The sequence below is a fragment of the Brachyistius frenatus genome, unplaced genomic scaffold (genome assembly GCF_029030835.1).
Source record: "Brachyistius frenatus isolate BFR_SWC_R1_liver_20210118 unplaced genomic scaffold, ASM2903083v1 Contig_107, whole genome shotgun sequence".
Taxonomy (NCBI): Eukaryota; Metazoa; Chordata; class Actinopteri; family Embiotocidae; genus Brachyistius; species Brachyistius frenatus.
Genome location: NW_027210706.1, coordinates 847,791 through 873,692, shown reverse-complemented (window position 1 = coordinate 873,692; position 25,902 = coordinate 847,791). Strand labels below are relative to the sequence as shown.

At 42.9% G+C, this 25,902-nt stretch overlaps 1 protein-coding gene across 6 annotated transcripts; it reads left to right on the top strand.

Annotated features, from left to right (window-relative positions):
• Positions 1–516: 516 nt before the first annotated feature.
• On the top strand, positions 517–25,148 carry myot (myotilin). 6 transcript variants are annotated; one of them, XM_069712197.1, is made up of 19 exons: positions 517–653; positions 6,259–6,316; positions 7,653–7,694; positions 8,122–8,311; positions 8,614–8,676; positions 8,853–8,994; positions 9,483–9,506; positions 10,043–10,162; positions 10,253–10,457; positions 16,490–16,706; positions 17,104–18,068; positions 18,741–18,891; positions 19,215–19,316; positions 20,054–20,091; positions 21,175–21,313; positions 21,499–21,706; positions 21,867–22,032; positions 23,688–23,821; positions 24,813–25,148. In XM_069712197.1, the coding sequence occupies exons 3-19, from the start codon at positions 7,687–7,689 to the stop codon at positions 24,953–24,955; spliced, it is 3,015 nt and encodes a 1,004-aa protein (XP_069568298.1). In that variant the 5' UTR covers positions 517–653; positions 6,259–6,316; positions 7,653–7,686; the 3' UTR covers positions 24,956–25,148. The 6 variants fall into 6 exon arrangements, with proteins under 6 accessions (XP_069568298.1, XP_069568297.1, XP_069568296.1 ...); XM_069712196.1 differs by lacking the exon at positions 6,259–6,316; XM_069712195.1 differs by lacking the exon at positions 6,259–6,316 and having other exon boundaries at positions 7,610–7,694.
• The last annotated feature ends 754 nt before the right edge of the window (positions 25,149–25,902 follow it).

Below are 25,902 nucleotides of genomic sequence, written 5' to 3'. Positions count from 1 at the left end.
GCCTGTCTGTCTCTCTCTGGGTCTCATGTATCCCCCAAGGACTCACTGGCACCAGTAGCAGGTTTCTTGGCCAGTCTCCCACTCTTGGATGAAGTTAGGTCACGGACACCTCGGCCACCTTTCAGACAGTATATTATGTTTTGTGTCCACATGGTTAGTTTGGATTTGACATTAGCTGTAAACACAAAGACCTGAAGCACCTGTCAGAGCACATTGGAGCTTCACTGTCCTCTTCGACCTGAAGCCCTCTGCTCTCTGTCACTGTTAACCAATATTTTACTCCACTCTAAATTTGCTCTTTTCGTACCCCTCCAGCTGAACTCCACCTGCCCCCCCCCCCCCCCCCGGCCCCCCACCACCACAAGCCTCAGATTCCCTCCTAACCCCATTCCACCACCACAAGTCCTCCACACACACACACACACACACACACACACACACACACACACACACACACACACACACACACACACACACACACACACAGCTCTCGCCCGGAGGAGTGCGTCCAGTGACCAAGCCATGACTGGCAGCCACAGTCACATAGCATTTTGCTTTTAGCATTGGATCAGTCATTGGATTGTCTTCCTGTTGGATCAGTACATTGGTTGTTGTTATTTTTTGTTTTGCCTGCTGGGGAAAAGGTCAGACAGGTAAGGAGGGGAACGTTTTGGTTCAAGTTCACCACATCTTTGGTAAAATTGTCTTGAACATGCAGCAGGGCCTGTTTCAGATGTGCATGACTGGATCATTGCTACAAGTTCAAGTATGAAATACAATCACAGTACATATTAGATTATTATCTTTTAATGCATATATCCATTCTGGAAAGTTTGGTACAGATGGACATTTAGTAGAGGGAAGTTCTGTGTCATGGTTTATGCTTAGCTCTCTCCTTCTTGTTTTGACTGATAGAGGGAGGAAAAAGCAAAAGCTGAGGTAATCAGATAATCAAATGCTGTAATTCAGTTGGTTGAGGGCCATTAGGTTCCTGATATTGCATGTTATTGATACTACAGACAGTTCTGGAGCGAATGACGAAAGAGAAAGAAGAGGACAGCTGGGACGATCTGTCTGGAGCTAAATTTGTATGTTGTGTCTGGGCTATCTATCTATCTATCTATCTATCTATCTATCTATCTATCTATCTATCTATCTATCTATCTATCTATCTATCTATCTATCTATCTATCTATCTATCTATCTATCTATCTATCTATCTATCTATCTATCTATCTATCTATCTGTCTATCTATCTGTCTATCTATCTGTCTATCTGTCATCTTGTCAGTGTGATGATGTAACTGTATACATGTGTGTGTGTGTGTGTGTGTGTGTGTGTGTGTGTGTGTGTGTGTGTGTGTGTGTGTGTGTGTGTGTGTGTGTGTGTGTGTGTGTGTGTGTGTGTAATCATGAATGTTGCCTCCAATCTGTTACAGTGGATGAAAAATCTGTCACATCCGCTCCGCTCGGGTGCAAGTGAAAGAAAAGCGTGACATTTATATAGCCTGCAGGGTGAGGCAACACAAGGCATACCAGCAAAATCTGAGTGACAGTGTGTGTGTGTGTGTGTGTGTGTGTGTGTGTGTGTGTGTGTGTGTGTGTGTGTGTGTGTGTGTGTGTGTGTGTGTGTGTGTGTGTGTGTGTGTGTGTTGGGGGGGGGGGGCGCATGCCTGTATGACTCTGCGTTCAGCCACTGAGCTCTGCTTGGTGGAAAGAGAGATCAGGTGACCCAGTCAGCGCTAAATCGGTCCCCCTCATCAGAGTTGAGGAGTTAGGAGAAGTGGAGAGTTGGAGTTTGAGGGTTTTTCCTGAATGACGCAACAGAGAACATTCAAGATGGGCTTATTCAAACTGGCAAGCAGAGGAATTACTCTTTTACACCAACAGTTGTTGTTTTTTGCAGTGGCCCTTTGAAATCACCTTTTAGACCAAAAATCAAAGCTGCACCAGAAGGCATAGTTGTTCTATAATAATAGTATAATATAGTAATAAACACACACACACACACACACACACACACACACACACACACACACACACACACACACACACACACACACACACACACACACACACACCACACACATACATATCATTTGAGATAACATTGTTTTCATAGATTGTAAAGAAAATCTATATAAAGGCAATACTATCTTTGGAAATTGTATCCAAGCATTGCCAGAGTTACTTATACTGGGACAAATGTTTTCATATCCACCGATCTTTATCTGTTAAAGGCACGACAGTGTCGGGCTGTCTATGGGTCTGTTGGCTCAACATCACTCACCAGACTAAAGTAACTACAGACAACAACCCATGAATACATTACTATTACATTTTATTATGACATTTATGGTACACAGAATGAATGTGAATCCTAATGTCCTGTCTGCTCCAGCAGCTGCTTGAAAGTTTTGTTTGGTAGTGATGTATATTCACAGCATGGATGAATTGCGATGCCATTTTGTCCAGTCGTTCTTGCTCCCTACAGCATGAATCTTACTGACTTTTCCCGTAGAGCTAATTGCAGATAAAACTTCCCAGATATAACATTCACAAGCTATAAATCTTAGCAACTTTATTGAAGCTCAACATCATTGTCCAGTAAAAATGTTACGTCGGTTTATGACGAATTAATGACATTCCAGTTGCAGCCGTACTTTGTGTTTAGTGTTAGTTGGCAAATGACAGAATGCAAACAAGCAATTCTAAACTAAGATGATGAACATAGAAACATTATTTGTGGATAAAAAAAAAAAATCAATAAACTGACATTAGCATTAAGCCCAGCGCCGCTGTACCTGAAAGAGCTGCTAGCAGGACAGCAGACTGCTGTTGTTGGAGGAGTATAAAGTTTGCTCCTGACATCATGACCGGATCACAGAATACTTTGGGAGAAAAAAAAACTAACAGTGATCTTCCCCTGCTATAAAGAAACACCAAATTGCATATTTCTTAACCTGGAGAATCTTTCAGTCAGTGCGCAGCACGTCAGCTACACACCCAATATATGAACAACAATTAACGACTGAAGACTCAATTAATATTTATTTAAGTTTTGAAAGCAGTTTTTTTTTCAAAGGGAATTTCTTACTTTCCCTACAACAAAATGATACAGTTCTTTCCAGGAAGGTCAAGTTATTATTCAGAAATTATGTAAATACATTTACATAAATCATGATTTATAATCGATTTTTAGTTTGACAGGGATCCGGTCGCAGTTTATTCTATGTGGTTTAATGGTTGGAAAGGGGTCTGTCATAAAGGTTTGTTTTTTTAATCAACCAGTAATAATAATATACAGTTTATATGATTGAATAATACAACATTCTAGTTTATTATTATAAGAAAATGGAGCAACACAATCTAAATGATCTGGTCCATTTTTTGTAAATCCATATTGTTGTGGTTCTGATTTGGTCCTATGATGTAAATGCATGGTGAGTGTAATGATCATCCAGAAAAAGTTCCACAGTGTGAATGTGTATGAATTGTTGTTGTGCTTGTGACGGCTGATTGGTCGCTGAAATCAAGCCTCTCGCAGTGGCTGATTTTAGTGTTTCATAGGTTTGGATGCCACCAGTCAATCAAAGCCCACAGACTTACATAATGAGTGCTTATGGTTCGATTTCAACAAGATCCACTTATTCAGCCCCGCTGCCACAATGTACCACTGCCGGGCTAAATCGGTCCACAGTTGAGATCTCCTGGGGGTTGGAAGCGTCAAGCTATTGTATGCAAGAGCTGAAATTACACAGTGGGTGGTTTGTTTAAATTATCTAGGTGGATTGTGGGTAGTTGTTGATTTCCTCCTCTTTTACCCTGAAAGCTCTTGATCACAAGGCAGGACGAAAAGTTTGTCAGAGTCTGTTTGTAAAATTCAGACCTGCTCATTTTTTGTTGATGAATGTAAAATAATATTCTCATCTAATTAGCACAAATGGATTTTTGTTGTTGTTGGTATTTACAAATGTAGATTTGAAAATAGGATTAAAATACTGCAAATACACATGCTGTTTACATGTAGATTTGATGAGTCATGATAAAATAATGCAGGTAGGAGGATATTTCCGATGGCAACAGCTGAAAAATGACTCACCTTGCAGTGTTTCCTTCATCTGTCTCCTCTGCCACACATCTCCTGCACTTTACTGTGTTTCACTGTGAACTAATAATGAAGTTCACCACCAGGATTTCACCTTCAACTACTAACTCCCTTCTGTCTGGTGAGAGCAGGTGCACTGGAAACACAGGCACCGTAATGTTGAACTCTTGAGTGTTAGAGAATGGCGCAATCTTCAATGTTTCCTGTGTAACAGAACTGGTGGGCTCAAAATCCTCCCTGGAGGAAGTGTTGTCAACAATACCAGCCATTATTCTCCTTCGACACATGAACCGCAGAGCTGTGTGCCATAGGTCATAATACTGCACTGGCAGAACATCTGTTTGCTGTGTTATGTTGAGCATTTGCAAAGGCTGAATTAGTTTGCCAGCTTTCTCGACTGATATAAACGTTTTGGATGTAAGATGAAGTCAAAACAATCAAGTCAAATCTGGAATTTTTCATTGTTGTCACTTTAATCAAATGGAAATGATTATTAGATTGCAGGACATATCGGTAAATAGCATGCAATGCACAGCGTAGCATATTATCTATCAAAGTGGCCCTGCTAATTCAATACCAGGTCTAAAATTAGGGGCGGCACGGTGGTGCAGTGGTTAGCATTGTGCCTCACAGCAAAAAGGTTCGGGTTTCGAATCCGGTCCTGGGCCTTTCTGTGCGGAGTTTGCATGTTCTCCCTGTGCTTGCGTGGGTTCTCTCCGGGTTCTCCGGCTTCCTCCCATTATCCAAAAACATGCACCTCAGGTCAGGTTACCTGGCGCCGCGCTAGTGGCAGCCTGCTGCAGCAGCTCCCCCCTGAGAGCCCCCCTGCTGTAGCGAAGAAATTTCCCCTCGGGGATTAATAAAAGTGAAATAATAAAAAAAAAATTAGTGAATTTATATATAGATTATATTGCACCAGTGCTGATCACCGCAAAAACATAAACCCTGCAAGCAGGTGTGTCTGCAAGCAGCTATTTGTAATAAATCTGGTAGTACAATGTGTTTCTATAGATGATGATCAAAAAACAGCTTGCAGTTCCACACATGCCTTCATGTCACTAGTGCAGTTTACTGGGCCAGTCCGTGACTACACTACACTCACAGAAGAGTGGGCTTAGACTGAGGAAACCCTTTTGGATGTATTGTACTACTTACATTGGCCTTCTTTAAATATCTGATCTCGTCCTCCAATAGCATCCACCTCTGAAATACTCAACATTTAAGTAGTTAAATCTGAAGTCATTGTGTCTCTTTGTTTTCACTTTGCATCTTTGATCATCTTGCATCGCTATGTGGTTGTTTTGTGTCTCATTGTCATTTTTGTGTGTCGTTGTGGTCACTTTACATCTTTGTAAATTGTAAATCTCTCATTGTGGTTCTTTTGTGTCTCCATGATGGTTTTGGTCTCTGCAGCTGCTCTGTACCTCCTTGTTGTCTTTTTGTCATCAGTTTTCAGTCAATTTATGTCTCTTTGTTGTGATGTTGCATCACTTTGTATCTCTTTGAGGTTGTTATTCATCTCTTTTGCCATAAAACAGCACTGAGATGGGCATTCAGTAATCTATTGAAATTGTGTTATCAAGCTGCATCATGGGAAATGTGAGATCCAGCGTTTCTCACCTATACTACAGGTAAAAGTCTGGACATGTCCTTGGTTTTGAACATTTTTCTGTGATCTGTCTCCTGTGAGTTGTTTGACTTTATATAAAAACACAAGTAAAGTGACCCTTTAACTGGAACTATCACATATACCATGACACTTCTGTACTTGTTTGAGTCATCATTGAACTTGGCTGCCCCTGCCTGTGTGTTTCTGTTCATTTATTACTTGCCAATCTTAACAGATTTGTTGCAATGTGTGAATGCAGCCTGCTGCTGCTGCCACATATTCTGTAGTTATGTAATAGAGACAATTGATACAAAGGGTTTAGCAGCAGTTGCTGTTGGATCAACAGTGGACTTGATTCAATGTACACAGACACACACAAACACACCTGTTTGGAGAGACTATCTGAGGGGAAAACGGGATATACACATCAATCATACATACTGCAGCTGTTTTTTTTCTTCTTCTAAAGCTGTGATCCTCTCATTTAGACAGTGTTTGGTTGCGTTGAAGTTACTTCTGTAATCTTTGTTGCTTTCTGCAGACAGACAGACTGGAAAAAACTCAAATATTGCAAGTCAAAGGCAGAGGGTAGAAAACTGGTGAGTTTCATCTTCCTCTGTTTGCCTGTGTGTGTCTTGTTAATGGAGACGCTGCGATGTATCTCAGGTCAGAGAGACTCTGCTGTGCTGAGGAGGTGTCAGGGTTTAATTTAGCCTGGAAACCTGAACCCCAGCCTCCTCTGTCAGCTCCTTCTCTGGGCTGAAGTCAGAACCACAGAGGGCAGCAGGCTGAGATTTGTGGGAGTCTTTTGGGTGTAAAACGATGAAAGACACCACGTACCTTCAATTAGCTGTGATACCCGAGGCTATACTGCCAAACAAAGTCAGACCATGACGGAGACACTAAGTGATCCGGTTCAGAGGAAGTGATACATTTACTGGCTTGGCTGTGACATTCTGTGTGTAGGTGTGTCTAAACTCACATTTGTCTCTATAGTTACTTGAAAGAAAAGTGTGACATTTATATAGCCTGCAGGGTGAGGCAACACAAAGCATACCAGCAAAATCTGAGTAACAGTGTGTGTGTGTGTGTGTGTGTGTGTGTGTGTGTGTGTGTGTGTGTGTGTGTGTGTGTGTGTGTGTGTGTGTGTGTGTGTGTGTGTGTGTGTGTGTGTGTGTGTGTGTGTGTGTGTGTGTGTGTGTGTGTGTTTGAAATGTATGGTTTGTGATTTCTGCTTATGTAAAGGAAATTGACCGGGGCTTTTGCAGATAAATATTGTTGCATGAAACAATTTTGATAGTCCCAGATTTTCCAACCCAGTCTGTGTTTTAATATATATATATATATATTTACTATATTAAAAAAGATAAAGATGTTCTCCTAAAACAAAGTTATTCCTGTTACTGTGTTGGTTTGCAGATTATGACATCAAACAAACAAGGATTCAATTTAATAGTGTAATTAAGCCTTATTGTAACTGTAATAATAAATTATCAAGGCACACGCCAAAAACAGTTTTTGCCTTCTAATGCAAACCAGATGAGCTACTTGTTGCAGTCATGTGTTTACTTGTATTAAAAATCCCATGATTTTAAATGAACCTAATAAATGTACATGAACAACAAACCTAACCTGCATTTGATTTGTTTAAAACTCCTGACACAATCATTGATGGTTTCTTTGATACAGTTGATGTTTTCATCAAGCACCCAAACCTGTCAGATCTTTTCTTTTTCAGTGTCACAGAACTGATTTATCCAGATGATATTTGCTTTTTGTTTGAATTAATTCTTAATCATGGCAAGAATTTTGCTAAATTACAAATACTCTCTAAACCCTGTAAATGTATTCAAACCTGTACTCACACATGTTTCTACAACACCGAGGTGAAGGATGTGGTGGGAGACGTTTCACACTCTGCATCTGTGTTTGTAGAACCTCTGTCACTACCTCCTGGAACGCCTGAAACATGGCACAGTAAGTTAGACCTCCACACACACACACACACACACACACACACACACACACACACACACACACACACACACACACACACACACACACACACACACACACACACACACACACACACACACACACACACACACACACACACACACACACACACAGTAAGTTTCCATCACTTCAGAGAACATTACATTGACTTACATTGTTTACCTGCAGACTTACCATGCCCTATCCATGACAATTGCTTGTTTAACCTACGCCTAACTGTATCCTACCCAAATCTTTTATAATTCTATGATTCACATCACGAAGACTTGCATTTTATTCCCAAAATGTGACTGTGTCAACAGAGTTCTGTCTTCATTTCATGAGTAATATGAGCCTACACAAACACACAGATAAAATCCTTTTGTTTGTGATATGTACCACTCTGCAGGGTCCAGAGGGTGCAGAAGAAGACGAGCACCATGTCTCTGACCATCTCCTCCACCTCCTCCGCCTCCTCCTCTCGAGAGCTCTCCTCCCTCTCCTCCCTCTCCTCCCTCTCCTCCAACTCCTCCTCTTCCACCGCCCTCGCTCAGAGACACTCCAGCCTGGTGCAGCCGCTGTGTGTCAGTCCTCAGACGGTGATTACATCTAATTACAATGACGCATTTGAGCTTATTAGATAGACATGCTGATATATATTATATTATATTATATTATATTATATTATATTATATTATATTATATTATATTATATTATATTATATTATATTATATTATATTATATTATATTATATTATATTATATTATATATAGCTGTAAATATGTTATTTAAATTGGTGAATGTCACTTTAATGTTCTGTCATGTTGCAGGTGCAAATAAATAAATATCTAAATAATTAGCAAAGAAATTAAATGCTATGCATATTTTTGCTGTGTCCAGACTCAGAGTCCCATCTACACTCAGCAGCATTCAGGAAGTGGAGTTGCTCCCACATTCGTCAAGGTAAAAAAACAACAACTTGTGGATGCTGTATGTGTTTTCACGGAGGAGAATTACAAAGGACATTTTTTTTCATTTCCATATGATTCTTTTCTGATGTCATTCCTTCTCTTCTTTGCACCTCGGCGTCTCTGCATCTTCCTCTCTTTTGTTATCATCATCCTTCTCACCTCTTCCAGGGCCTCCATGATGTGTCCACAGTGAACGGTCAGCTGGTGGTCCTTGAGTGCAGACTGAGGGGAACTCCGCCCCTGCAGGTCATGTGGTACAGAGAGGACGAACAAATACTGGACTCTGATGATTTCAGGATACTTCGTAAGAGTAAGTGTGTTTGTGTGACTGTGTGGGCTCCAGTTAAAGGACTTTAAACTCCAGTTGCAGAAATGAATTCAAAGCTCTTAAAAAGGGATGTAACTTAATGACGAGAAATATCTCTTACAGAATCTGTTTATTAAAGATCATCATTCTTGTCCTAAATTTAATTGATATTTTTGTTCTCAACAGTAGGTTTAGGTGTTCATGGCTGATCCTGGGTCTGATCAGAGACACTTTTATATGTATTTATTTCTATATCCTGGTATACAGTTCAATATTACCGCTGGACTGTCCAAAATAAGTGTCTATATATGTTTAGGAAGTTATGGACTTCAGAACATTTCAAAAGACCCCCGGCAATAATATAAATGAAAGAAAACTTTCTTCATCCCAATGATAAATAATACATTTGCGCTGTGGAGTGATTAATAGCAGCTTGGAACATTTTGTATTCCAATATCTTTTATTTTCTATCTCCTCTTTTTTTTTTTCAGAGGCCAGTTCTGCATCAGTACCGGGTGAGTACCAAATGTTGATTGAATTAAATAATAGAAGAGAAGAAAAAGTTCCCCACCAGATGTTTATAGGAATAAGAGAGGAAGTATCTGTTGCCTTAAATGTATTATATATTTTCATACATATCTATCTTTCTTATGGTTATGAAATACTGGTTAGTTGATTTTGTTGAGATGCTGAGTTTAGTTGCATTAAGAAAACAATTTAACGCGCCGGTGGTTCCAAATGGAGGCAAGAGGTAACTGCTCAATAGGTGTTTTTCTACCTCAACAACAGACATTCATGGGTTCAGTAAGCGCTTGTTGTTGTTATCCACTCAGCGCCTCCTCACTCATTTCTAAAGTGGACTTGCATTCACGCCTACATTTTTATTTGTGGCGCCTAAACTATTTAAAGCCTTTAAGACAGAGGAGTTCATTATTTAGTGGGGATGCTCCTCCTGAATTAATAATATGGTTGATGATGTTTTAGATGAAGACACTCAGACCTGAACTTATTCATGTCTTGACTGTTGATGATCTTGGGTTAATGTCTGCAGAGGAGCTGTGTACACTGGTGATCACAGAGGCCTTTCCTGAAGACTCAGGCCTGTTTAAATGTGTGGTCCTCAACTCCTTTGGCACCGTCTCCTGCTCGGCCATACTGGAAGTTTACACTGGTGGGCTTTCCATTTATGTATCATGCTAATTTGTCTATGACTCTACAAGTTCACCAGAGTCGCTTTCTTTCTTTGCGCCCGTCCACGCAGACCTGGAGGAACAGCTGGAGATCGAGGCCATTCGCCAACAGGAAGCTGTTTCTCTCAGACAGGAAACAGAGACGATGTTCCAGCGGGAGACTTCGTCCTCCACAATGTGCAACGACGACTTTTCCCCCGTGCTGCCTGACTGTGTGAACCTCCCCCCTCCTGAGTGGCCTGACAGCCCTCTGGAAGAGAACATCCCTGTTGCAGAGTGAGTATGATGGCAAACATGCACGTCAATCTCAGTCAAGCAATTACAGAACACTGACATCAGTGTTCATGCAGGCATTAATATTTTAAACAGTGACGTACCTCGCTTTATGGTGCTCTTCACTGTGTGTGATATAGTAGGAGTATACTAGTCTACTCATTTTTTTCTATAAAACTGGCTGTAAAAATATATACATTATATGAGGAAATAATAATTTTGGTCAGCGACAAAAGGCTTAGAAGGGATTTATCTATCTATCTATTTATTCATTCACTAAACAAATCTTATTTTTATTTGTATTATTGCAATCGAATGGAAAGCATGTTTCATTTGAGCAAACTATTCAAGTTTATCTTTTTGTCCACACGGAGTCGCTGTTGTATTATTCTAAAATTGTAAAGCTGGCAAATTGTCTTCCTTTCCCACGAGAAAGGAATAACACTTCTATATTTATACATATATTTAGACAGCAAATACTGCTTTTGAGAGGAGCTTTAGAAGAAGAAATGGTGTAAAAAAAAAAAAAAAAAAAAAAAAATACACAGAATGAGAAACGTGTTTGAACCAGCGGTGTAGTTTTGATGACGATGCCGAGCTTTTAGAAAGTGAAGCGGTCTGCTGGACCCGCGCGCTCGCGTCTCTCCGCATGCTCCTCGTGAGCGCGCGGTGTCACCTGTTGCAGTCCAGCCCGCCGCTGAGCAGCGGAGTTTGGATCCGTCTCCCCGCGAGGAGAAGTGCACCTTCATTCAGCTTTTACTGAGATTTAAGGACGGTGGTGTAGAAAAGTTTGACCAGGTAGGAAAATATCCCGTTTGTGTCTGCACTGGGAGCGGCTACGTCTTTTCAAACTGCCGGGAACTTCGGCTATTTGAAGTCAAGAGTTTGACCTCTGTGTCGCATTCCTGCGTTCACCGTGAAAGTGAAACATTTTCTAATCTAATAAATAATTCTAATTATTTCTTGGAAGCTTAACATGCGATGTGCGCCCGAAATGGTCAAACTATGTTTAGAGCGCTTGGAAAGTGGACTTTAGTTCTGTTTTCGAGGTTTGTGTCATCTGGCTGGTTCTGTTTCAGACAGTAACCGTCAGGTAATTGAAATGTAGCTCGCTTTGTGAAATCTGCTCTGACATTTTCCTTTTTCAAATCTTTTTTTTTTTTAATTTAAACTTCAAATGAATAACGATGTCTACGTCATAAATGAATTGCATAATGTTCTCAACACCTGGTGGTCTGAAGTTGGCCAATGAACCCAAAATACAATTTTTACCATCCAAAAAAAACCCGTTGATTTTTTTTTTTTTTTTTTTCTATCTAACTTAGGGAGACAGTTTCTGACACATCTCCTTACAAATTGAATTGATCTAAAATGAAGGGAAACGTTATATGAACTTTGCTGGCTCTCCTCTGGAGCTCCTCCGAGGATCCACTTCTGGAAGCCCCATAAATACGCTTAATTGTTTGGTGGCGTTGTTTGCTGTCTGTCCATATGACACTGTAGCCAAGCGGTGCCTCAGAATGGGCTATAAGCTCATCTGTAGTGGAAGTCTGCGCTTCAAGTTTAAATCTTAACCGGCAGTCAAACAAAAGAGCTCATCTTTTTTTATTTATTTTTTTTAACCATCATAATTGATTGCCTCCCATGTTAAGTGTGTGTGGAAATGCCCCCACCATAGTGTGTTCAGCATCCTGTCACCGATGCTGCTTTCGTTTTTGTGTCCGAGGTGTTTGATGCAGCTCACCAGGTGCATCTTCCACTCTGACTTTAATACCTCAGTACATATTCAAATCCAGTAAGTGCTTCGTGGTGTTGAATGTTTGGCTTGGAGTCCTGGGCTATGATCTCATCTGTAATGTGAAGAGCATACATGGCGCCTGTGTCCTTCACCCCCCCGCCCTCCTCTTCCTCCTCCTCAGGGCTGCACACAACAGTTGTTCAGAAACTGTTGGCAGCAGTCTGGCTTTTAAGGTCATGCTGAGGTTCTCTGGCCAACTTCAAGTTCATCTGATTGTGGTATTGATTTGATTATTTAATGAGGAAGAAGAGTGGGATTATCTGTAACATATGGTGCATGTGTTGGTTTGGACGTTTACCTACAAATAGCAGTTATCACATGTTGGCACACTGCTTATTACGAGACATCCAAGATTGACTTTATAGTGAACTTGCTTTCTCTTCATTTTCCCCGTCAACTTATTTCTGATACTAAATTCATATATTTTCATTTTTCCGTCTTTTGTTTCCTTAATGAATCATCATGAATTATCGTAGTTGAGTTTTGTAGCTTTGTTGTGTTGATCACTTCTATTCTGAGGTCAGAAAACGGTGAGGTCCTGAATCTCTCCAACTTCAAGTCGACCAAATTCACCATTGGATGGTCGACGCATGAATGAATAAAGTAGATGATGCTCATCCACAATCCATCACACGATGGAAGTTATTATTGGTTTTTTTACTCTCACCGCTCAGTATGAAAAAGGTATCGTGCTTCAGTGATGCTGTAGTTTCAGAATACATGTTGATCCAGTTGACTTTTATCTTGCAAAAGTTTAAGAGATTCTCTAAAGCATTAATATTGTTGTCCATCTGTCACTGTGGATTTACCCCGTACCCACAAGGCAATTGGGGTCTTTTATGTGTCTGTGTTAAAAGGGTTGGGTCACCAGTAGAGTGTCTGCACCTGCCAGCCCATGTCCGGATACCAAGACTAATATAGCTTTGCCTACTTAATCACACAAACACAAATAACACATACAAACTCAAACGCCCATCTACTGTACATCTGAGTACACATACGCTTTCACAGAATTAAATCACACGTTTCTGACCCTTACCTTAACCTTAACCATAACCATCACAACTAAGTGCCTAACCCCTACCCCAACCCTAAACCTAACTTAAACTCAACCTCAACCCTAAAAACCAAGTCTAAACCCTCAAACAAAGGGTGTGAGAGAAATGAGGACCACCCAAGACCCCCCCCCCCACCTTTGCCAAAATGTCCTCACTCCAACTCTCTAAAACTGGTCCTCACAAAAATAGTTTTACATGTACACACACTGACACACACACACACACACACACATAACTTTCACATAGTAGCATTTAAGCTGTAAAACACCACAACACACACTGATGAACACTAACTCATTCAGTCATTCTGTACTTCTTGAACACCCATTCTGACAGGCTACATCTACACACTCATTCATATCTTTGTGGCTTTAGGTTCACCACCTTGTTTCCCGTTTGTATAGATTTACTCATGTTGACCTTTTAATGACTGAATTTATAACAAATAACTGATGCATTACATTGAAATGTAAGACTTTTGCCCACACTGCTAGCTGACTTGTGGCTTCCTGGCAAATTGACTTTAAGCAGAGCGATTGCTAATGTTGTAGTAACACCTTTTGTGCTTTGTGTGTCTGCCTGAAAGCCTGAACAATACATCTGCAGGGTTCATATCTGCCCACATTCACTCATCACCGACGGAGTAACAAGAGATGTCAGCAGTAAGTTACGGCTGCAATGATTAGTTGACGGAAAGAAAATGAATCAACCAATTTAAAAATGAACCCACTATTTAAACATTAGTCATTTTTAATGAAAATTGCTCAAGTTCTCAGATTGCAGCCTCTCCAATGAGAATATGTTCTGATTCCTTTCATCCTCTGTGATTATAAACGGATTATCTTTTGGTTGTGGACTGTTGCAGAGCAAAACATACACAAACGGACATTTTAAGCCTGATCTCGGCCTCTTGGAAACACTTGTTGATTTTTTTTTTTCATTATTTCCTGATAGTTTATAGACCAAATGGCTAATTGATGAATCAAGAGAGTGCTTGACAGGTTGATCGATGATGGAAATAATCATTGGTTGTATCCCAAAAATATGTTTCAGGGAATGCAGAATCACTTGCTTGTAAATAGTATGTCAAGCAAACATTAGGGCTCAGGGATTTAGACAAAATCAGTATAGATATTAAAACATAAATGTAGTGGTGCTTTCACAAAATATTAACACGATTACATTTTTGATGAATAATCACCATTATTGTGGACATGATGAATAAGTGAGTAAAGGCAAATTATAGAACAGCTACAACAGTCAGGTAAGTTCAGAAAATTACACTATTTTACTATAATGCAGCTTTTTTTAAACCAAGACAACACTTATGCCATTTCACCATATTAAGATATTCCATCGAAGACAATATCTTGTCTCATATCCCAGTATCAATATAACATCAATATGTTGCCGCCCAGCCCTGTCAAAGATAGTTGATGAGTCTTCTTTTTTTGTGATTAAGCCTTCTTTTTTTTTTGTATTACTTTTCAATTCATACAGTTAATTTACCAACAACATACCAACATAAACCAAAGACAGCATGAAAAAACAAAAAGAAACAAAAATACACAAAAGAAAAACAAATTGAAAAGAATTTAAAAAAAAAATTCAACTGTAAAATGTTCCGGTCAAATTTGATATTTGTAACTTTTATTCAATTGCAAAATTGTAAGAGTTCTCGTCAAAATCGTTTTCATCCAAATCAAAAAGGAGAGATTTCAGACTCCAGGTCAGCTGAAATGCAGCACAACGGTGAACAAGTGTGTGTAAGAGAGAGAGAGAGAGAGAGAGAGGCTGCTATTGTCATTATGCTCCTGTGTAGCCTAGACTACGTGGTCGTCATGGGAACAACATTCTTTCCTGGTAGCAAAAGCAAGAGGACCAGCCAGGCCTGGTATCACAGGAAGAGAACCAGTGAACGGTCTGAACGGGAGCAGAACCACCATCATTAAACAGCCCCTCCTCATACTGAAGCATACTGTATATTCTGTAGGCCCGACACGATGATTACATAATTGGAGTTATTTTAGCTGACCGCGATCGTTTTGTGTAATCGTTAAAATGGTATACAAACGGATGGAAATGCCATATTTGCGTCATCAATGTTGTTTTCCACCATTTCAGGCTCGTCTGACACTCTTTTAACGACGTGATCTCGTCGCGCCCACTTCATGCTGCTACGGTTTAATGGCAGATGAGATTTCGCAGCACCAACTCTTTATTTTGAGGCACTTAGCTTTGAATATTCAACCGAGCATGTATCAACGTGACGCCACAGCACTGCTGTCAGTCAGGTTTAGACCAGGTGAAAAAAGAGAGCACAATAATGTTCCCAGGGGTGATCAGTTGGATTTGCAGCAAAAAGTCAAAGTAAAATGAACAGAAAAACACAAATCGCATGTTTGATATTAGTGACAATCAAACATCAACTCGAATTTCATTCTCGTGACAACACAAACAGTCTGTTGTTAAGGATATTTATAACTTTGTTCACCAGTTGTCATATTAACCTGAATGTTGTCCACTGAAATGAGATGACGGTGAGGTGACTGACATTATAAACACCAGCTGGTTCAGAATCAGTGTTGGCTGATGGAGGGGCCGACATGGCAACCGGTGTCAAATGAAAGACGTTAAATGAGTGATGCTCGTCAGCCTTCTTCAGGACAACTGATTACATCCAGTCAATGTAGGTTGGATTTATTTAAGAAAAGACTCGGTCAGAAAACTGTGATTATTCTTTTATTCTTGACATTTCTATGCTTTGAGGAGATCAGGAGCCAAACTCGGAACATTTCAGATGTTTTGACATAAATATCTGTACATTTAACATTTTGGGATGGATTTTATTATCTCACCAGTTGTCACACAAAAATAGTCGCAGGACACTAAATAAACTCTAATAAAAGATTCTGAAGTGCGTCTAAAGCTCTCTTTGCATCTTGGCATTATGTTCCGGTGGAGCTGACATCAAAGTTTGACCGGCCTTGAGATCAGAGGACTGTCACCGATAAAATCTCTTTAGCTTTAGGAACTAATTGGGGGATTTTGGTCTTAACTGTTTTTATGTCTCGCCCATCATTCACCTTTTTTAATCTGCTTGTTTCTCGCTCCAGATCCTGCAGATTTCAGGAATTTATTCGAAATCTTTGCCAACATGTCTCTCTTCCCTCTCCCAGTTTCCTTGAGCCTCAGCGGGCCGACTGCTCCTCCTCCGACGAGCCCTTCGGTCGCAGCGAGGAGGAGAGCGCCCTGAGCTCAGAGGACCAAAGGTCTCCAGAGGTCACCGTCCGAGCCCGTACGCCCAGCCCCCCTCCTCCTCCCCCTCCACCCTCACCGCCACCACCAGCTCCACCAGCACAGAAACTGTTCACCCCGAGCAAGATCGGTTTCACAGTAAGAACATTTGGATCATTTCATTTTTATTACAGTGAAGAGCTCCAATCATGCAGAGCGACAGGTTATGTTAATAAATGGGAAATGGAAAAGGAAAAATTTGGATCACGACTTCACTGCAAATTGACTTATTTATGAATGCGCATATGAAGCCAAGTTCACTTTGCATTATTCAGCGTCGGTCACCTTCATCCGGCCTTACCTGCGGTACACCTTCAGGTGTGTATTCAGAGGGGATGATGGCCAGTGGATTTTTCTTTTGAATATTTCAGTAGCAGTCGGTACTCCTGAAACATTTGATTTAACTTCACCCCAGCTAATGGAATTGTGCAAACGTTTCTGAATTCCTCTTTGTCATTCATGTATAATGTAAATTTAAGTTTCATCTCCCTTCCAGTCCTCCCAGCCAGGAGGCAGCACCATGAACCTGTCTGACCTGCCGAGCTTCACCCCCAGTGCCTTCCCTCCCAGTGCCTTCAACTATGCGCGACCGAGGCATTTTATTCAGTCGCAGCCGGCCTTCCAAGCACCCAGCTATGAAAGTGTGCTGAGGGAGGTCCAGGAGAACCAGAGTAACTCCCAACAGAACCTCAATAGCGCCCAGAATAGTCAACATGTCACGGAGGCACAGAGTCAAATTAAAACTATGGCGACACAAAATCAGTCCTTTTCTCAAACTCAGTCGGTGTCGAAGTCCTTGTCACAGACGCAGTCCCAGTTTCAGTCACTGAGCCTCAGTCAGAACCAAACCCAGCTAACGGCCCAGACGCAGATCCAGACCCAGGCCAACGGAACCAGCAAATCCTCTCCGGCTTCATCCAGCCTCAACTCTCCCGTTTCCACCCCAGCTTCCTCTGCTGCGCCTCCTCTTTCCTCCTCCTCCTCTTCCTCCTCCCCGTTCCCGGCCTCCTCCTCCTCCTCCACTCTGCCCCGTGCGACCATGCGTTCCACCATCACCCTCACCCCCAGCATCCCCAGCGCCACCGGCCTCGGCAGCGCCACCTTGCCGGCCAACCAGGACACCATGTCCGCCCCCGCTGCTTACCTGTGCTCCGTGCTGCCCTCCCAGTCCTCCTTCACCCCTTTCTCCTCCAAACTGTCTCCCAACTCCAACCTCCCCCGCCCTCCCACCTCCCCCTCCCGCTCCCCACTGGCACCCTCCAGCCCTCTCCTGCCAATGAGGGCCTCCTCCTCTCCGTCCTCCCCCCCTCAGCAACCTGTCCCAGTGTCCCCGTCTTTCCCTCGCGGCCCTCTCTCTCCCTCCTCCCCCTCTCTCCCACAGCCCAACACCCCCAACAGTCAGAACCGGGTACCGCCCGCTGTGGTCTCGCTGCCCGCCAGCTATAAAGGGACGCCGAGCATGTGAGTGGAAGTATATGTGACTTTGGCGTGCACGCGATTACAGACAAGTATGGACTGAATAGTGTTTCTATTATTTTGACCACCCAATCAATGAGACCAAACAGCATCACAAACTGTTTACATCAACATCGTCAACGAATGCTTCCCCTTCAGGAAGGTGACGTTTATTACAAGACTGTTGTATTGGGCTGTTTTTAGCTCGATGTACCTAAAATACCGTCCACCCCAGGAGACTTATATACTCGTATATACTCGTACTACATACAGAGTATTGATGACTGAAAGTAATATAATAAAAAAAAACTGGAATTCTGAGCTTCGTTGTGGCAGTTTATGAACAATAAAGGTTTTTTTTAAAACAGATCTGTGGTTTGAATTCAGAACTCAGCAAGGCCGTCACCACATGAATATATATTTAGGGTTATCACTATATAATCTGTGAAATGTAATAATTTCAAAGCATATGTTTGTGTTTTCTTTTGCCAAGGAAGCAAGAAATGTGTTAATAAGAAGATCATATCATGTTTCAATTGAAAAGCAAGGACGAAGGTTTACTTCCACAATCGTCGTATGATGGTTTGTTTTTGGATTAGAATTCGTAAGGTTCTTCTTTGTTTCCTCCTCACACTACGCTTGACTTCTCTTCCTCCCTCCCTTCTCTCCGTCTCCCAGCCTTCCCAAACCCATCTTGAAGAAGACTGTAGCTCCTCGGCCTTCTTCCTCTCGCTCCACCAATGAAGACATCCAGGGCTCCAAAGACGCCCTCATTCAGGATCTGGAGAAGAAGCTTCGCTCAAAGGAAGCCAGGAGGAGAAGCAGCCAGGTGTGTTTTCTATGCGTGTATTTATTTGTGTGTGTGTGTGTGTGTGTGTGTGTGTGTGTGTGTGTGTGTGTGTGTGTGTGTGTGTGTGTGTGTGTGTGTGTGTGTGTGTGTGTCCTGCAAACTGTGCTTGAAGTTAAACAAAAAAAATCCTCCATTTCATCCCCATGATATTCCCCCACCAACACACAGACTGAACCCACTCCCAGTGTGTGCCTGTATGAACACAACAGAATACAAACATTTTGCAGTTTACCAAAACTTGAAACGGCACACTCTGTGTGTGAAAACTAACAATTTAACAACATGAAGCTTCGTTTTGACAGAAACTGTCCTATGAGGAGCGTATGGCTCGCAGGCTGTTGGGTCCAGACAACGCTACCTACATGTTTGACCAAGACGGTCTTTCAGACTCACAACTCGACCAGGTACAACAGCAATTATTGATTGTGTCAGCGGGAGTCATATTCATCACAAAAAAGGATCACTGTCAACAGTGTGTTTCAGACGGCAGCGATGTGTGTTGCAGTACACGTGTTCACGTTGGGTCGTATCCAGAGCCCATTAGCTTCCATTTAGCGATGACGCACACGTTCATACAGTCATTTGGGTTTGAATGGCTTCGCGGGGAACCAGTTTCCCTCTCGGGGCCTCACGTTGGGCTCCCGAGCCCAGAGTTGAAAAACCCTGACGGTATAACCAGCGGCCGCGGTGAGCTGACATTTTGACTGGCTCACTGTGTGTTTGTGTGTGTCTCTCCTGTGTGTGTGTGTGCGTGTGTGTGTGTGTGTGTGTGTGTGTGTGCGCGTGCGTGTGTGTGTGTGTGTGTGGGATTGTTCTGTCAAAAAGCCTATCGCTCACAGGGCTTTGCACCATCTCTCTCTCTCTCTCTTTCTCTCTCTCTCTCTCGCACACACACACTCGTACACACACACACACACACGAACATCACCGTCCCGAGCCAACAAGGTTTGTCAGTGGCTATTTCGAGGGCGCTTTCTGGGAACGAGCCCCTTTCACTGGTGACAACAGGACTATTGTGTCAGAATATACTCCCACACACGCGAGCGGTGACCATTTTATCACCCAGTTGACCGACATGATGAGTTTTCAAAGCTGAAGCCTCTAATTCATTCTGTTTGTATTGATTTGTTTTCTGTTACAGCCGGACTCACCTGAAGGAAGACACACAGGTGGACTATGGTAAGTACATTTTAGGTGTCAACACTGCATGTAATTATTAACCCAGGCTTCCAGTTAAATGTTGGCTGTCCTCTTGAGGTCCCCCGTGATACTATGAACTCTTATCTGTAAAAATAAATCTGGTTGAAAATATGTGAATGAAAAATTCTAATGAGAACTTTATTTTTCACTGTAGATCAGAAATAGTTCACACTTTCTGTTTCTGTCCATTTCACTGCACATGACTGAGCTTCAGCCTGCTTTTCAGCAGCCATGCATAATATTTAAGCACGTTACATGACAGAAACAGCCAATGTGAACTGTCATTTCATATTTTATTGATAAATCCGACTGACCGGACGGCGGTGCCGCCTCACAGGCGACGGGTTCAAACTTGTTTGTTGGTTGGCTGAGGCCTTTTTTTGTGAGGACATGTTGACTGTGTGCCTGCATGAATTTCCTGAGGGTCCTTTGGATTCTTCCCACAGTCCAAAGACACGAATGTTAGGTTGATCTTTCTGCTTCTGTGACGGACTACCCGTCCTTCATTCAATGTTACATGTTATCACAAGTAATGTCATGTGAAAAAAATACCCGCGCTGCCTCATTTGAATCCAAGCAGACTTTGTTAGATTAATTCCAAATATTTATCACTTGAACCTGAAGAAACTGTTTCTTATCAAAATGTATTCACGCCCATCCCAAAAACAGATTTACACTTTAAACTTAAGCTACAGTACATGTCTCAGATTATGAACTGTATAAAACCCAAGATAGCGAGTAAGAATTTTGTAACATTACACCTTTTTGGGGGGATTTAATGTGGAAATGGAATGTTTGTATATATCGGGGATTGAAATTTTCCATGAAAGTATTTATCCGTCCCTATTTATAGCCCGTGTTACTTTACTCTCTACATAAATATTATTTGCCGAGTGTCCTATAACTCCAGCTGCCTGTGAAGACAGATAGAGACAGTGTCCCTCCTGCAGCGTCCACGCTGTCAACGGACAGAAACGGAACAGGAATCCGTGTTAACGTGGTTGCTTGTGTACGATGAAGTCATTGAAAGTGAGGTAATGAATAAACAACGTCTCTCTGCAGGGGGAGGCACCACTCGGGGACGGACGAGCGCAGTAACGAGGGATCGGCTATCCAGGAGAAATGCTACGCTCCTCGCTTCCTGCAGATCCCACCAGACCTCACGGTAGAGGAGGGACGCTTCTGTAGGATTGACTTCAAGGTGAAACACACACACACACACACACACACACGTACGTTAACACTTCTACAGTTTAGTTGTACACTTCAGCTCTGTGTTACTACAAGATCAGATGCTCCCTCGTGCACGTAAAATCAATGCACTAATGGAGCGGTGGTGGAAAGGTAAATAAAAGGGAGTAACACCTGCGTCTTTTATCACTTCAGGTCGGAGGCCTCCCAACTCCAGACGTCTGCTGGTACCTGGACGGTAAAGCCATTCGTCCAGACGACTACCATAAGATGTTGGTGTGTGAAAAAGGGATGCACTCTTTCCTCATAGAGATCATCACAGTGCACCATGCCGGCGTGTATGAGTGTGTGGCCAAGAACCGAGCCGGGGAGAGCAGATTCACCATGAGGCTGGATGTTTTAGGTAAAAAAAAAAAAAAAAAAGTCCTTGTCGCCTTCAGGCTGGAAATGTTTTAAAATCCTCTACTGTGATTGTAGAGTGATTCCTCTACTAAATCGATGCCGGGGGGGGGATAGAAGGTATTCCGCTGAGCTGTGAAGCCACTTGTTCTTCTGCTCTGCAGCTCGGGAAGTTCTGCGTACTCCCAACTTCGTCCAGAAGATGTTGAACTCCAGAGCTCTAGAGGGCGACACTGTGAGGTTAGAGTGCAAAGTGGACGCGTCTCCTCCTCCACAGCTTTTCTGGAAGAAAGATAAAGACACGCTACGCATCGACCCCAACAGAATGAGGTGCGTCAGCTAAAGTTTGCGTCACCCACCTACTGCACATCAGACCTCAGAGCTGCTGCTGGACAGGACACACGCTTTGTTGATTGTTCAGCCGTCTACTTGACAGCAGTGCGACTTTGAAGCGACATATTTAACGTGCGTCTCTCGTAGCAGTGGTTCCCAGAGTGGCTGCAGGGACATCGCGGGCTGCCTTGTAGCACCTACTGTATATTCACCTACTGAGCTCTAGTTCAGATTAGGGGGTTGTTGCATCGTTGAACCAATGACGGCAGAGATTTTCTACACTGATTATTTTTATGTCTCCGCAACCAGAGGCTATGTCCTCAGGTTTCCATCCGTCCGTCCCATTCTCGTGAACACCGTATCTCAAGAGCGCCTTGAAGAAATGTCTTCAAATTTGGTTATTTCAGTATGGATGAACTGATTAGATTTGATTGCCAAATGTCATAAAACCTGTTTGTGGCCATAACTCTGTAATTGTTTCACTTGTGACAAAATTTCATACCAATAGGCCGATCAGGTAAAACGATGAAGCGATGACCTTTTACATCCAAATGGTCAAAGGTTCACTGCGACATCATCATGTTGTGCAAATCAGTTTTCCGGCCATTATTTAACCCCATAACTCAGAACCAGAAAAGGAGACGTGACCATGTTTCACATTTGGTCTTATACAGAGTTGTTGACACGAATCTTAAGTGGCCACCTTGAAACTGATTGGAGAGACTTTTAGTGCCGATTGAAGCGTCCACATTTTATGAACTGTAGGTTCTTTACAGCAGCATTATACGGCGACTTGACTGGCCAAGCATGTGAACACTTGGTACACACCACCTGCATGGGGTGTGTGTCATGGCTCTTGGATGATGGCCATCAGTGATTTAATGTTAAAGAGTTGTAACCCTGGTTACCACACACACGCACACAGAGAGAGAGAGAGAGAGAGAGAGAGAGCACAGGAAAGATACTTCCCGTCACCTGTTCATTATTGAAAAAGTATAATTCGGGTCCACGTTGTGTTTTTGCTTTGACTACTAGGCAGATCACAGATCACAGATCACAGATCTGGTCCCCGTCTATTTTGTTGTTGAGAACTGCAGGCGTCACGTGTGAAAAGTAGGCGAGATGCCTTTCCTCTCGATGGCCCACCGCAGAAAACGGGCATCACGCCGGCTGTGTAGCTGCTCTAACCTGTAAACGTGACCAACGTGCGCACCAAACGGGCCCAAAGTTCCAGTCCTCACCACACACACCACGAGAGTCTGGACCGGAACGGGTGTAAGCTGCAACTTGAGCGGTTGACGGAAGCGTTCACACACTGGTTATTCAAGTTAATAACGTTTCACGCGTTAGAAGATGATCTGTAATGTTTTTGCAACACGTGAAAACAGAAGGAACAGGCTTTGTGTGCCGGGCTTGTAAAATGTAAATGTGGCTTTAATGTGATTAAACGACACGCAGTGTTTCCTGACACTAGTTCTTACTGGACCGTATACTCCATATTCAAAATGGACTTGCATGGAAGAACTTATTGAACCAGTTATGTAAGTTTACAATGGTTTTATGAATTGTGTAATCATTGCAAGTGTTCACCGTGCATCCGGACACGGTGGGCTGTTCACGGTGTCTCTCTCTCTCTCTCTGTGTGTTTACAGTCTGTATCAGGACGGTTCCGGCCGGCAGTGCTTGTTGATAGAGAGGGTGGTGAAGTCCGACGCTGGTTGGTACACCCTCTCTGCCATTAATGAAGCTGGCATGTCCACATGCAACGCCAGGCTGGACGTGGGCAGTAAGTGTGTTCTCTCTCTCTGTGTGTAAATATGCTTCAGAAGGCCACGCGGCGGCTCCGGTATCAGCGGCGCGAGATAGCCTGGAGTTACCATAGGAACCGCGTCTTTGCAAAGTCAAACAGCAGATGGAGAATGCGTCCGTGTCCCAGAACACGGCAAACAAATGCTGTTATGTGATCGAACTGAAACTTGATGAACACGCGAGGCGGCGAGCTGTCGGGCTTCCCTCCAGAATAACGGCCTCATCGCAGCGGGAGCCGTGGAGCCGCGGAGCCGCAACGTACAAACAAAGCGATTAGGTTTCTGCTCGATCACGTGACACCATCTGCTCCGCGAGAGCTCCGTGCTCACCTGGTTATCAAAGCTGAACGTGACTTAACACTCAGACACTGAATGAAAGGACGGCGACCTGAAAAGTCATTATTGTATTTATGAGAATCGTGTGCTGGGTTGTCATATTGACCTCCGTCCAACGGGGTCATTGATATAAATGAAGGTGAACCACGGAGAGCTCTGGACCCATTGTTCCTATATGTAGGTGCTGATCACGGATGTGGCGCTGAGCCAAGCCGTGCTGTGGTGTGCAGAGCAGAAGAGTTATTTTCTGACACCTGTCATGAAAATCATTTTTAGCCAGAGTCCGACCACCAGTAAGATTTGTTGCTGCTCTGGTGTAATCTGCTGCTCTGCAAGAGACCATTAAACGCTGCAGCTCCACTTGAGATGAAGGTTGATCTGCACTTAAATCACCATTTATTGGTTTTGCTATTCTTCAAATGAATCGGAGAAACAACATTTGATTTGATTTGAAATGAAATAATATGTTCTTTGCTGTTTTAAATTAATCCCTTCAAATACATGTCTGTAGATTAGTTGCTGGTGCTTTACAGCAAACAAAAAGACATCTGATTCTCATTGATCAATAAAGAATGATTTAAATTCACTCTTCCTCTCTCTCTCTCTCTCTCTCTCTCTCTCCACCCCTCCCAGCTCGCGCAACCACTCCCATGAAAACAGCGCCCCCTGGCTCGAAGACGTTGAAGCTGCTGTCTTCTCTGAGCCATGTTCCTGCTGTGACAGTGGAGAGTCCGGCTCAACACACGGCCCCGCTGTACGAGAGCGAGGAGCTGTAGACCCCCCCACCCCACCCCACCCCCCAGCCCCACCCCTTCCCCCCAGCCACCATCAAATCTGAAACTGTCAAACCGGGCCAGAGCCTCTGTGTGCTGTCCCGTCAGGGCAGGAACAGATCTAAACACCAGCACAGATTATCTGCTGATAACTCACAACATCTCACCGTAGTTTGGAATCCAGATGAGATCCAATAAACTTCATGTACCTTCAGATGAGCGTCGCCACATTTTCAACGCTAAGTTAGAGAACTTGGAAAAAACAGGAACTGTGATGCAGTATTGGAGACTTGCTCTCTATAATTTGAAAGAAGTTGATCAGTGATATTCAGAGCTGCTCTTTTAAAAGTTGTTTTAACACTCTGAAACAAGCGGAACATTCAGCGACATTTGGGAGTTTCTTTGAGAAACATATTTCCGTAGTGTAGGACTCCTCATATTGTCCACATGTTGCCCTTTGGTCCCAGCGTGGCTGCCCGTCTGTCCCCGCCCGCCCGTCTGTCCCTGCCTGTTGTTCAGGGCTCATGTCTCATAGTCCCCCCCCCCCCTCTCAGCAGAATCCAGAATCTATTAATAGACCTGGTTACGAAGCAGCAGTGTCCCACCACAGTACTGCCGTCCACAAAACATTTCCCTCAGGCTGACATTAGAAAAGACACATTTATGACACCATTTGTTTTGACTATTTAAATGAAACATTGATATTTATATGTTAACATTAAACAGAGTCTAAAAAACATCTTCTAAATGCAAAGTGTTTGACAGGAGCAGGCTGAGCTGGAGAACGTGGACACTAGTGCAGAAAGAGAGCAACCACAGCTCTCCTCTAAGGCCTCCGTTAGAACAACTACAGTACCCACAATCCATCAGTGCCACCACCTATCACCAGCTGCACTTTAATCCCGACAGCCGTCCGCTCGTCTCCGTGTCCTCCAGCAGCTGCTCCTCTT